Source organism: Aptenodytes patagonicus, chromosome 13 (assembly GCF_965638725.1).
Source record: "Aptenodytes patagonicus chromosome 13, bAptPat1.pri.cur, whole genome shotgun sequence".
Classification (NCBI taxonomy): domain Eukaryota; kingdom Metazoa; phylum Chordata; class Aves; order Sphenisciformes; family Spheniscidae; genus Aptenodytes; species Aptenodytes patagonicus.
In genome coordinates this window covers 2156771-2168875 of record NC_134961.1, presented here as the reverse complement: position 1 = coordinate 2168875, position 12105 = coordinate 2156771, and the positions used below count along the sequence as shown (strand labels likewise).

The window sequence follows — 12105 nt, the reverse complement described above, 5'->3', positions numbered from 1 at the left end:
GCCAGCACCCAAGTAACGCGTGCACCAAAGACGCAGGTATCTAGATCCTCTGACTCAAGTAATTTAAAGGACAGGCAGTAGCATCTGTACGTAGAAGATACTACCAGGGCATTACCTTCCACTGCAGCTCCTACTATTAACTTAGAGTAGTTATTTTCTCCATCATCTGTAAGTGATACTAAATCATTCAGAAAAAATGTGGTATGAGCACATAAACACTAGCTGATGAAAAAAGTGAATTCAAGCTATTCAAATAACAACTGATGAAGTCATCTGACCTTAAAAAGTGTGTACAACAGCACATTAACAGCAGCAATTTAGCTAGTCAGCTCAGAGCTGTGAGCCGCAGAAAAAATCCCTTCCAAACAACACATGAGCTCATCAGTTTGAGTCATGCATTCAATTACCTACTCTTTAGATAGACAAACAACAAATTATCTCCAACAACAGGGGACAACAAAACATATGCTTTAAAACAAAGGTGGATTCACCCCAGGTCTGTGTCTTTTGCTGTTAGCATTTACCTTGGCAGTATTACTTCTTTGTTTTATTCAGGGTGATAAAAGTTTCCGAACAGCATCACTGCAAAACACCCCCAGCTCGTGCCTGCAGAGCTGGAGCTGAGGGTCAGGAAGCATTTGCTTCTACGCAGATGTTGCACTCCTGTCCTGCACTGTAGCTAAGCAGCCGCCTTGGGAACAGGATCAAGAGGTCTCAGTTCTCACCGGGCACGCAGGAGACCAGTGCTGCTCCTGCATGGTGCTGGCCGGGGGACAGGGGTAGATGGAAGCCATCTGCTCAAGCCTTCATCATCGCCTGCTCGCAGCAGCAAATACAGAATCCACTCTCGCTGCACAACTCACTGGGGGGTAACGAGGAGCTTCTGATTGTTTAACTGTGCAGCAGATGAGTTTGATGAGCTGTTTTGAGCCGAGGAGCTCAGCCCCACGCGCACGGCCAGGAGCCCACGTCCCCGCACGAAGCTCAGCACATCACGCAAGCTCCAGCCAACTCAAGGGAGCTGCTGCGGCACTTGGCAGCTCTGTGTGATACATCCAACAAGCTGCCAAGCACCTCGTACAAAGACACATGCAGAAACAGAGAGAGAACAAACACCTTTCAATTATTTAAAGTTACCCAAATTTGTGGATTTTCTCCCGAAAACGTACTCCGTTTTCCACTCACATCCATCTCATTTCAACTGAGAGTGCTTTTGATTTAGACTGGAAGCCTTTCACAAAAAGGCTGCTCGTGTCAGAGTTTGTTCCCAGGCGTTGTCATCTACAGCTGAGGGCTCGTAGGTGGGGATCTCGGACAAGTAATTGCTTGTTTGGTTTTATAACCAGCCAAAAGCAAAACACTTATTTCGGAGACCTCTAGGAAGCCCAGATTTGCAGAAGACTTCACTTCTCCGCTGCCTGCTCCACAGCCCAGCAGCGTTTCAGCAGCTACGTGGTCCTCGCACAGAGGAACTCTGTTCTGGGCTCATTTAAGGATGACAACTGCATCCGAAAACGGCATTTGGAGCCAGAAGTAAATCTGTTCCTAAAGCTCGAACAATTTCAGCAGACACCCGGGAAGCCACAGAAACAGTCAAAAGTCAGTCCAGAATTGGGGATGTTAAGTGGATTTGTGCTTTAGAAGAAAATCAAGAACGATTTTATGCACAGAAGCAACAACAAACAAAAGAGTTTCTTCATGCTTTACAGTTCACATCTCCATAAAAACTATACAGCTGCACACAGAAACAAAGACAGCCTATGAGGAAAATCAGAGGGCACCATAACAATCTTCATTGTTGCTGGATTACCATACAAACACCAAGATACACTTGGAGACAAAAAAAGCCCCACAACACTCAAAAAAATCTAAGTATTTGTCCAAAATACCTTCAATATCAGGCTATTGAAGAGGTTCACCTTCCACATTTACACCTCTCAACACTGTGCACGTTAATACATGGGAAATGCTGCTCTACACCACCAGACCTTCGTGGCATCACCACCAGGCTGACGTGCGTGCCATCCTGCACGAGGTGCTGGGCTCACACGTACGGCTGCACACCTGCTCGGGGATCCCGCACACGGATCCGGACGCACACGGCGGCAGTTTCCAATCGGCGGGACACGCGTCCGCAGTCCCTCCTGCCATCCACACCCCGCTGCTCAACGCCAGTTGGCATCTCCAGCTTTTGCCATTTAGAGGGTCACATTGCAACACCGCAACAGGGGCAGCCAGCAATGACGCAGCCGTCTCCAGACTGACGCTATACACCCAAACGCCCAGAAAGAAGGCTACAGCATTTCAGCTGGGCGTAGTCGGGTTGAGCACCGCATGCCTGCCGAGCACACGCACTCACAGAGCTCCTGGAGCAGCTACAGAGAGACCACTCACCATGAATTTCACTGGCTCTCAAATTTGGTCTCGCTGCACCAACCACCAGCCCCATGCCGGAAAAAGGACTGCTCCACGCTGGAAGCACCAGGACGCCTGCTAACACTGGTTTCACATTTCGGTGTGCTGCTTCCAGCGATAACAAGTCTCCAGGGACTTGACCTACAATACATCGCTGCGTACACCCAACAGTCCCTCCTTGCCCTTAAAGGATCGGCTGGCCCTGCTAGCAGAGCAAGCACCCCTCTACACTACGTAGAGTGCTGCACGAAGCGTGCCACATCGCAGCGGCTCCACAGCAGCTCTCAACAGCCTGAAATCACGTTTTCAAACCCTCCGTTCTCAGCCCAAATTGGAGCCTCCCAGGTCCTCTCCTCCTCCTGACCTACAGCTGTTGCAGAACAAAGATCTCACCCCAGCTACCCTGGCTGCAACTCCGAAGCACGACTTTTGCTGCTACCAGGAGAAAGCCAGCATTTTGCATTTTTAAAAACAGGAGAACAATATTGAATTTTAACCTTATAATACAGATGACACCTACAAGAACACAAGCGTGTCTCAACCTAAGGAGGCATTTCACGGTAAACATATGTTTGCTAGCATGGCGAGCAGCACAGACAAGGCTCTCAGGTTAGGTAAGATCAACCCCACAGAGTTTCATCTCCTTGTGCCGTAGCACAGACCCGCACACTGTTTCCTATAGGGATTTTACCATCAAGTTACTTAAGCAGATTCTCAGCATAAGGAAAAGAACAGCTCTCAGGACAAGAGATGATTTAAGATTAAGTAAACAGCACAGGCAAAATAGCGGGGTGGGGTTTTTTGAGGTTTTTTGTTTGTTTGTTTTCGTCTAGTTAGGTCTCCTGTCCACTCGGCCTCCAGAACCACAGGCAAAATTTAACGGCCTGTTGCTATTAAAACCGGTACAGAAGCAAACAGAAGACAGGGTGATTTCTGTGTACATGACTGGGTGTGTGTGCAGAGAGCAATCATTTGCAAAGACAGGAAAGTGGTACAATAAAACCCCCAAATAGGCCAGGGAACTCAGAAGCTGGGCTGGAAAATAAGTTCAAATGACATCTCTAAAAAGAAATAAATAAATAAATAAATCTGTATTTTCTTCAAAAGGAGATTATTCCAGAGATGCACAGCACCTTCTATTAAACTGCCAGTTAAATACAGCCTTTCAGTGTCCCCTTCTGCCCGTCTCCTCCTTAACCACTGATGGTTTAAACAGCAAATATTTTGTTTGAATAGCGTGAGGATTATTGATATTGATTATTGATATTGAAATGCCCGCAGCACTGCACAGCACATACAGGACATTAATCACCTCAGGGGTTATATGTGCAGAACAGGTGTCGAAGTTTTAAAGTGAGATAACATTGTCTAATTTCCCAATGGGGTAATGGAAATGAGACAGAGAGGAGCTGGAAAAGAGGAAAAAAAATATAAAAAGCTATGGCTACGTAAAAATGCTCTCAGCAAACAGAAGCCCTATAGGAACAAATAGTCTCTGAGCTGATGTTGCAACCTTACTATTACTACAACTTTTGCAGAAACAAACAGACCTCTTCAATGGAGGGCCCTAGCCCTGAGCCACGATCCTCTGCGCCCCAGGGAAATTTTCCTTCAGGTGAGTGCCAACTCACAGCAAACCGTTTAGCAAAACGGGGCTGGAGGTTTTCACATCAGAGCTTCCTTCCTCATCCTCTGCCTGCAATCAAATAGAAACCGCTATGACATAATGCTTCTGTATCGCTGCTCGTTCCGTGCCGAGCCTGGGCTGCCAGAGGAAGGTGAGGGGTAAAGGGAAAGAAAACGAGATAAAAAGCAGGGTTATAAAACCTCAGCTCCAAAACCTAAGCTTGGAGCGTAGCTATGTGCAAGTGCAATCCTCTGCTCTTCTGAGAGAGGGAAGCCACCGGAGGAAAACATGCCAGGGAACAGCTGGAAACAAAAGCTGAAGGAGACGGGGCGGAGGAGGAGGAGACATTTTCCATGGGCTTTCCTGTGCGGCTTATATACCGAAACAACCAAACAGAAAACCCCACACACCAAGAGAAGTGGACAATGCCAGCGCGGGAGCTGGATAGCACAAAATCTACTCGCTTTTTAAAGATAAAAAAATACAGAGAAACTTTTAATCCCAGTTATTAGAAGAACATTCCACCCATTTCAGATTTATACTGCTCAGTCATATCACCTTCATGCATTTAGGGGTCAGAAACATATTAACAGCCATGTAAAAGCAAAGCTTTTATACAGGGGATTAGAGGCGGCGAGAACTGCCCAGTGCCATCAAGAACTTTGCAGAATAACTCCCCAGCTTTATAAAAACACAACAAAAACACAACCGTCCTGAAACGACCCTCCTACGGTGCTGTGCATTAATCCTGACTTGAGAGAGCGCTGAAGACATCAAAACCTGCTAGGCGCTCAGTTTGGGGTTTGTTTTTTGTTTTGATGGGGTTTGTTTGTTTGTTTGCTTTGTTTTGGGTTTTAAGTTTAAGCCACAGCTAGTTAGTCCCACATCAAGCAGAGATGGAGGTACAACACTGTACATTTGGAAATGTTTTTCACACAAAGGAGTAAACAACGGAGAAATAAGAGATGCTGGAGTTGTTTCTCAGCCAAAGCCTGCTCTGATGAGATCAGTTTTGCATCCCTGATGACAGGGAAGCGAGCATCCCTAAAGTACACTGATGCAAGTGCTGGCAGACACGGGGAACTGCTGCAACAACCACTCTCCACTCTGCAAGCCATCGAAAGAGATTTCTAGCAGCACGACCAGTGTGGTCCAGCTGAAGCATTCCCTGCAGATCAATTCTGCAGTCACTACAGGGACGTGATGGCAAGGCTGCACTTAGAACATTTTGCTTCAATCCCCCTCGCATCAGAGTGCTAAAGCCTCAAAAGAAAACATTATTCCAATTAATACAGTCATGCCAGAAAATAAACAGCAGTTTCCACTGGCGTGCAGCCTCTGAAACAGCAGGCCAGCCCAGCCGGACAGCTCGTGTCTACCACCGACAGGGACAACGCTGCTCCGGCAGACAGCAGGAACACACCCGGCAGCACATGGACCGGCAGGGCGGAGGAGGCAGCAGCAAAGCAGCACCAGGATCAGCGTTTCCCTCCCCACTGATGCCAAAGAGAGCCCTGACACACTGCAGCAATGCCGGGATGAGCACTCAGCTGCAATCTCAAGGCTGTGCTGAACATCTGTAGCTCCCGTGTCTATGCTCAGAAGGTGCCACCACATCAGTGCTGCTCCCCCCGAGGTTTTACCGAACACAGGTACACCCAGCAACTGTTTCTTGTACGCTCAAGAAGGGAAGGTTAGATGCTGTCGGGTATTTACAGAGGTCCTGTCCTTACAGAAGCTGCAGAAGTTTAAAGCAGAACTGCTCGGCCGAACCAACGATGGCAAACTGCAGCAGCGCAGCAGGACCTCCAGCCAAACACTGCAGCAAACAGAGAGGCTGCAGACGAGAAGCAAGAGACCACCTCCCCCATCAGCCTTGGAAACTCAACAGGCAAGGAGCAGAAGCATCGAGAAGCATCCCCTTGCACACCCTCCTTGGCAGCGAGGAAGACGAGACAAGGCGTCCCCTTTCCTCCATCCCCGCGTACGCTGGTTGTGGTACAGGCGATCTGGTTGGCAAGTGACTAACTTGAAGACTGCTACGAAGCAAAGCAGAGCAGTTTTACAGATGATGTTTCTGGATGCACCTGAGGGGTCACAGGACATACCGAGAGAGTAACTGCTGTAGAGAAAGACTTGAAAGGGACAGCTTAGGGACCTACAAATTTAGACAGCTGCACAAAAACAACCAGAGGGAAAAGACATCCAAAGATGTGGGTCACTCAAATAAACAACCTGATAATTAAACAGCAGTGGTGAGGTCCCCAGGCAAACAGCACCAGCTGGGAGGGGCCTGACCACCTCCTAGGGCCGAGCAGTGTCTTCAGCCGCTCTTTGTTAACGCTGCCTCTCCCTGCCCTCCCGGCCAGGGAAAGGGCACGAAGCTACACTGCCCCAGACCTTGCTCCTTGAACAGACACCGAGCTGCGGTGGGCTCACCGCCCCTGCCCGAAGCTGAATTCCTTGCGCTTCTGCTACGGGGGAAGAGCTCTTGGGAAAGATCCAGTTTTTATCTGAACCATAAAACCTGTCGGTAGCTATTGCAATTGAGCACTTAAGTTGCCTTTTTCCTAACATTTCCTTGGGCCTTTGGGTAGCAGTGGGGTAACAGAGCACCTAAGGATGGTGCTCAAATAAAGGCACTAAGCCCCAGCTAAGGGATGGGGTCGAAACAAGGCATCGGGGCTCACTGCTTTAGGCTGGTCACAGCACCATCCCCGCTGCAGGGCAATGCTTTCACTTCAGCTTTCACATGCTTTTTGAAAGGAGATCAGAGTGCGGACATAAGGCTTCCTTCTCATCGCTTTCTTAATAGAAGCTGAGGAGAGGGGAAAAAAAAAAAAAAAAAAATCCATCCCCCTTCCAATCAAAGCCATCTGCTCAGAAACATGCTCTACTCTTTCCCTAACACACATTTCTCCTTTCCTATGGGAACAGCAGCAGGTGAGGGGGAAGGCTCTGCCGCAGAAAAAGCCCTCCATCACGTGAGGATGGAGCACATCACATTCACGTCTGCGTGGTGAGACCAGCCCGGCCCTATTTCTGGTGCATGCAGGGCACCATCTCATACGGCAGCAACGGCACTCGTGCCTGCCGAGCGCCCCCGTGCAAGGAGCCCTCCCCTGACTCACCCGGTGTTGATGCAGCCCGAGCAGGGCTGGCTTCACAAGCAAGCCAACAAACCAGCTAGGCAAGATCCGTTTCAGCACAAGCACATGAATAACTAGATATTCGAGAGTGGATGTATGACACAGTAGTGACAAAGCCATGGGTCCTTCAGGTGAGGAATAGCCTTGTCTTCCTTCTGCAGGGCACATACGCTGCCCCCACTTTCACACGCAGCTCCACCACATCTCGTTATCCAAAACCACCCTGCAACCAGAGACGTTTCTGTCCTGCTTCAGTACTTGGGGAAGGATAAGGACAGACCTCAAGTGGGCAACTTAAGCACCAAAGTGAAAAGCGATCTGTGTAGTTGACTCGTACCTTAGAGTAAGGCACACAGTTTTGCTCCGAGTCAGCCGTAACACGGCAGCTCACAGCACAGGGGCCAGAGCAGCCCACCCCTGTACCTCAGGAGAAGGAGCGAGTGCTGAGAGGAGAGGGCATTCGGGGCAAAGGCAGGATTTTTGGTTCCCAGGTGAGGTCCTCCGGCTGTCAAGAGCAGCGGTGGGGCTCCGCGAATGGCACCCTGCCTCCACAACTGCAGATTTGGGGAGTGGGGTGGGTGAAAGTTGGGAAGGAGGACAACATTGGAAGCCCAGAAGAAAGAACCATAATGTTCTCCCAAAAGCCCAAATTTTCGCCAAAGTACTAGTAAGATGGCTTAATTCAGGGCCTTTTGCGGCTCGCCAAGAAAAAGTAAAAGTCCACCTCGGTTACAAACCCTCCTGGGGATGGGAGGTGACAGTATCCAGCCACACGACACAAACAACACTCCTGGGGGCAGATCCTGCTCTGCACAGGGAGCGCTTGGCCTGATGCTCCTGGAGACTGATACACTCGGTAACTTCAGCATGAACCTGCTAAGAAACACGCAGGTGACTACTGGACCTCAAATCCCTCTTCAAAATGTTGGTTTTAAGTCACCAGAAGTTTTATACCCAGTGTCCTTGCAGCTCGGGCGCAGCAATGGTCAGGGGCATCACTCACACCTCTTGCTGCAAAGGCCATCAGCATCCAGGGAGTAACAACCACCTCTGCTTACATGGACCAGACTCATTTCTGACAGCAATTTAAATAAAGGACATTGCTAAGGTCTTGCTATACACAATAGGAACCGCAGTGTCTAATTTAAGACGTGCCTGATTTAGTATGAGGTGCCAAGCTATAAGACTAAGTTGAGAAGCGATGCTTTGGCTCAGGGATCCTGAACAAGGACGGACAGAAGCGACTACGATGCTTTAAGAAAGACACAGCTCATACTGCACCCAAGGCTTTCAGAAACTGGACATAAGCAAGCAGAGGATGCCTGCTGCTGACTGCTCGCAAAAGCAGTACTGATAGAAAAAGGGCTATCTCTTGGTTGCCTGCTCTTCCGACACCCAGCCGCTCATGGAGAAGAGAGGAATCCCTCAAACCCTTTTCAAGAGGCCAGCTGTACGGCAGATGAGCAGCAGCGAAACCAGAGCTTCATTTGCAGAGCGTCACTTTTAAAGGTATGCCTTCCCAGAGCTGGAAGGACAATCCATTTCACACCGCATTTCAAAAAACCCGTGTCAAAACATTGGCCAACACAGTAAAAGCAGCAGACCCCAACACGACAGAGAGGGCACAACGGCTTTACCCCTCCCCACCAGAGCTTGACACGAGATGTCCCAATCACAAGATCAACCTACAGCATACTCCATTTCACATCGATAATGGCAAGTTCTGTTTTCTGGACAGATCAAACAAGTAGTAGACGATACAATACTTGTTTCAAATTGGGATGTAGGGCCTGGGAGGGGATGAGGAGGAGGACGACGCACTGACAAGTAAAAGATTTACAAAAAGAGCCTCCACATAACGTTCCACCGTTGCAGTTTTGGGACAGCATTAGGCCCATGTCAAAAAGGGGGCCAGGCACTACCTGTTCACAAAATCTAAGTGCCTTCACGTCAGGGGATGGTCCCTGTCAGGGCAGAGTGAAAGCACGCTGGCGGAGAAGCGTGCCCTGTCAGTACGCACATCCCAGCTGCGCCAGAGACGGAGGGAGTTTGATTGCCAAGGCTGTCAGGAATAGCAGCAGTATCAAATTCACTCAGATTTCAAAGCTACTCCATCTGATTACCCAAAAGGCACGTAGATTCGGAGAAGCAACAGAAGCAGAGACTATCAGAGCATGTATTACTGTGAAAAAACAGCATGTGACCTAATTTTCTAATTAGGAACGGGTTCGACTGCCCACAGAAGATGAGGGAAGGTTCTGAAAATATTAGTTCACCGAGACTTCTTTTCCTAGAAGAAAGAAGGTAGTATTTTGTTGTTATAAAATAGCGGGTACAGAGACAAAGCTTTTACAGCGATAGCCCAACTCACCGTTCTTTGGGTTTTATGCATATATCAAAGAACCCACTGCACACTCACTTTGCAATCGTACTTATTACTCCTGCATCGCCTGCTTCAAAACAGCGGTCAAAACCACTTCTACCAGAAGACAATTCCAACTTCAACACTTCACTTCAAACAACCACCCTGTTACACTCTTCATCCCTTTCTGCTTAGTAACGCTAACTCCTAGGAGCGGCTCTACAGCTCCCAGACGAGGCAGGCTCTTCAGAGACACAAACTCTCTTCAGGGAAGCTTAAAAGCACCAAGCATCTCCTCGAAGGCAAACCGCACCAGCTCAGCCAGACACCCAAGGAGATGAATGATACCACAACCTTCTAGTTCCAGAATTTGCTGCTCTCATTTCACAAGCATCCTGACTTCTGAGTCACCACCTCCCTGTAAATCTCTGCGGAGCAGGTGCGTGCTTGCATCAGCTCCTACGAAGCCGGTAGTAGCTCTGAGGACCAAGCACACAGCCAGGAGCCGAGCCGTGCCGCTCGTTTATGCTCTAAATTCAGCCAACTTCAACACAGAGCATCGAGAAGCACCCGATTCCCTCAGACTCCTGCTTACAGGCAAAACTAAGCACCACCTGCTCCAGCCCTGGGGTTGGTTGCGGCGATGATGCAGGGTCTGAAGTGGATTGCTTCTGTCGAGCCCTTGGGGACATTATTTTGCACGGAGGCTGGGGGGGGAGGGGGGAAGGATGACAGATTGAAAACCACCCCAGGACCCACACCCCGCCAGGCCGTGTTACGCTTTAACTGCAGCGAGGGGACGCAGGAAATAGCACAGCACCACTCCTTGGCTCTTAATTACGGTCTTGTGACACTGTAGTTAATGGTCTGTCATGGGCTCCATTAGAAACCTTGATGTTTGCAGGAGGCAGACCAACCAAGCTGCGCTCGCGGTAGCCAGCTACCGAGGGAGAGCAGGTCTGGCCTGGAAATAACACTCCTGTTCTTTTGTTACGGACCCGCTTCCTCTGGGTACAGCTCGGTCCTTGCGTTAACCCCTGCGGTGGCCATGGGAGGCCATGGGAAATCGGCTCGGCTCGTCGAGCGGGGTGCCGAGGCAGAGCTCCGCTTGGGAACGTCCAGCTGCGCTGCGGGATTCGCGCATCCAGGGATTACATCAGACACCGACCCCTCTGCCACCTCTCTGGCCAAATTCTCCTGCAGATCTTCACGATCTCAAGGAACAGCCGTGGCCTTTCTGCCGCCGGCAGCGCGAGCCCTGATACACCGCGCTACGCTTCCAGTTCATTAAAAAAAAAAACCCCAAAACCACAAAGAAAAAAGCAACACAAGCCCCCCCCCCCCCCCCCCCGCCGCTGACCTCCCCGCGGGTCCCCGCCGCCCTGCGGCTCGGGCTCCCCCCGCGGGGCCGCGGGACGGATCCTGCCCCCCCGCCCCCCTCACCGTTGCTGTAGGCATAGGGGGACTCGGAGGCCCCGTCCTGCAGGCTCTCCAGGATCTCGCCCTTCCCCACGTCGCTGTCCCCCACCAGCAGGAACTTGAGGAGGTAATCGTAGCTCTTCACCGGGCTGCCCTGGGTTCCCATCCTCCCTCTCATCGGCGAGGAGGCCCAGTCCGCATCCTCCGCCGGCCGCCGGCCTGAGGGGCGGCTCCGGCCCCGCTCCGGGGACGCCGCCGGGCCTCTGCCCCCGCCGCAGCTCACAGCCGGCCCTCCGCCTCGCCTCGCATCTTCCGCCGAGGGACGCGCTGGGGACCTGCGGCGGGAGGAGGAGGAGGAGGAGGAGGAAAACAGCCCGGCCCGGCCCCGCCGCCCCGCCGGCTCCTCAGCGCCCCCCGCCGCTGACAAAGCCCCCGCGCCCGCCCGCACAATGCGCCGCCGCCCCGCCAGGCCCCGCGGCCCGAACCCGCCCCGCCGATCCCCCGCCCCGGGCCGGGCCGGACTCACCCACCTCACGGCCGGGGCGCCCGGGGCCGGGCCGGGCCGCGCAGCCGCCGCCGCCACCACGGCCACAGCCTCCGCCTGGCGCCGCCGCGCAGCGCCCGCTCGGGCCGAGGGAGAGGCGGCGGCAGGGCCCGCCCCCCGCCCGGGCACCGCCGCTCCCATAGGCTCGGCGACGCGTCCGTCAAAGCCGGCCCCGCCCCGGGGCGCCCCTCCGGGCTCTCGAGGGGCGGGGCCGGCGGAGGGCCGGGCGGTGGGAGCTGCAGACTACAGGTCCCGGCGTGCCCTGCGGGGGACGGCCCCGGCCGCGCGGGGCGCGCCGGAGCAGAGCATGATGGGACAGCGAGTCTGGGGGAGGGTCGCGGCGGGGCCCGGCCGGCGTGGGGCCGGCCGGCGTATGGGGGGCACCCAGGTGTGGGGTGGGCACCCAGGATTGGGGGGCACCCAGGATTGGGGGGCACCCAGGTGTGAGGTGGGCACCCAGGATTGGGGGGGCACCCAGGTGTGGGGGGCATCCAGGTACTATGGGGGCCCACCAGGTGTGGGGGGCATGCAGGCATCGGGGGCGTCCAGGTGTAGGGTGGGCATCCGGGTGTGGGGGGCACCCAGCTGT

The 12105-nt window shown here is 52.4% G+C and overlaps 1 protein-coding gene across 1 annotated transcript in view; it reads right to left on the bottom strand.

Annotated features, from left to right (window-relative positions):
* RAB40C (RAB40C, member RAS oncogene family) overlaps positions 1-11557 on the bottom strand; it is a 38114-nt gene extending 26557 nt beyond the window's left edge. Inside the window, exons 1-2 of the mRNA XM_076350841.1 lie at positions 11503-11557; positions 10997-11307 (exon numbers count right to left, since the gene is read on the bottom strand). Of these exons, the coding sequence (XP_076206956.1) occupies positions 10997-11150 (154 nt within the window). The 5' untranslated portion in view covers positions 11151-11307; positions 11503-11557. The remainder of the gene's footprint in view (positions 1-10996; positions 11308-11502) is intronic.
* Between the last annotated feature and the right edge of the window lie 548 nt (positions 11558-12105).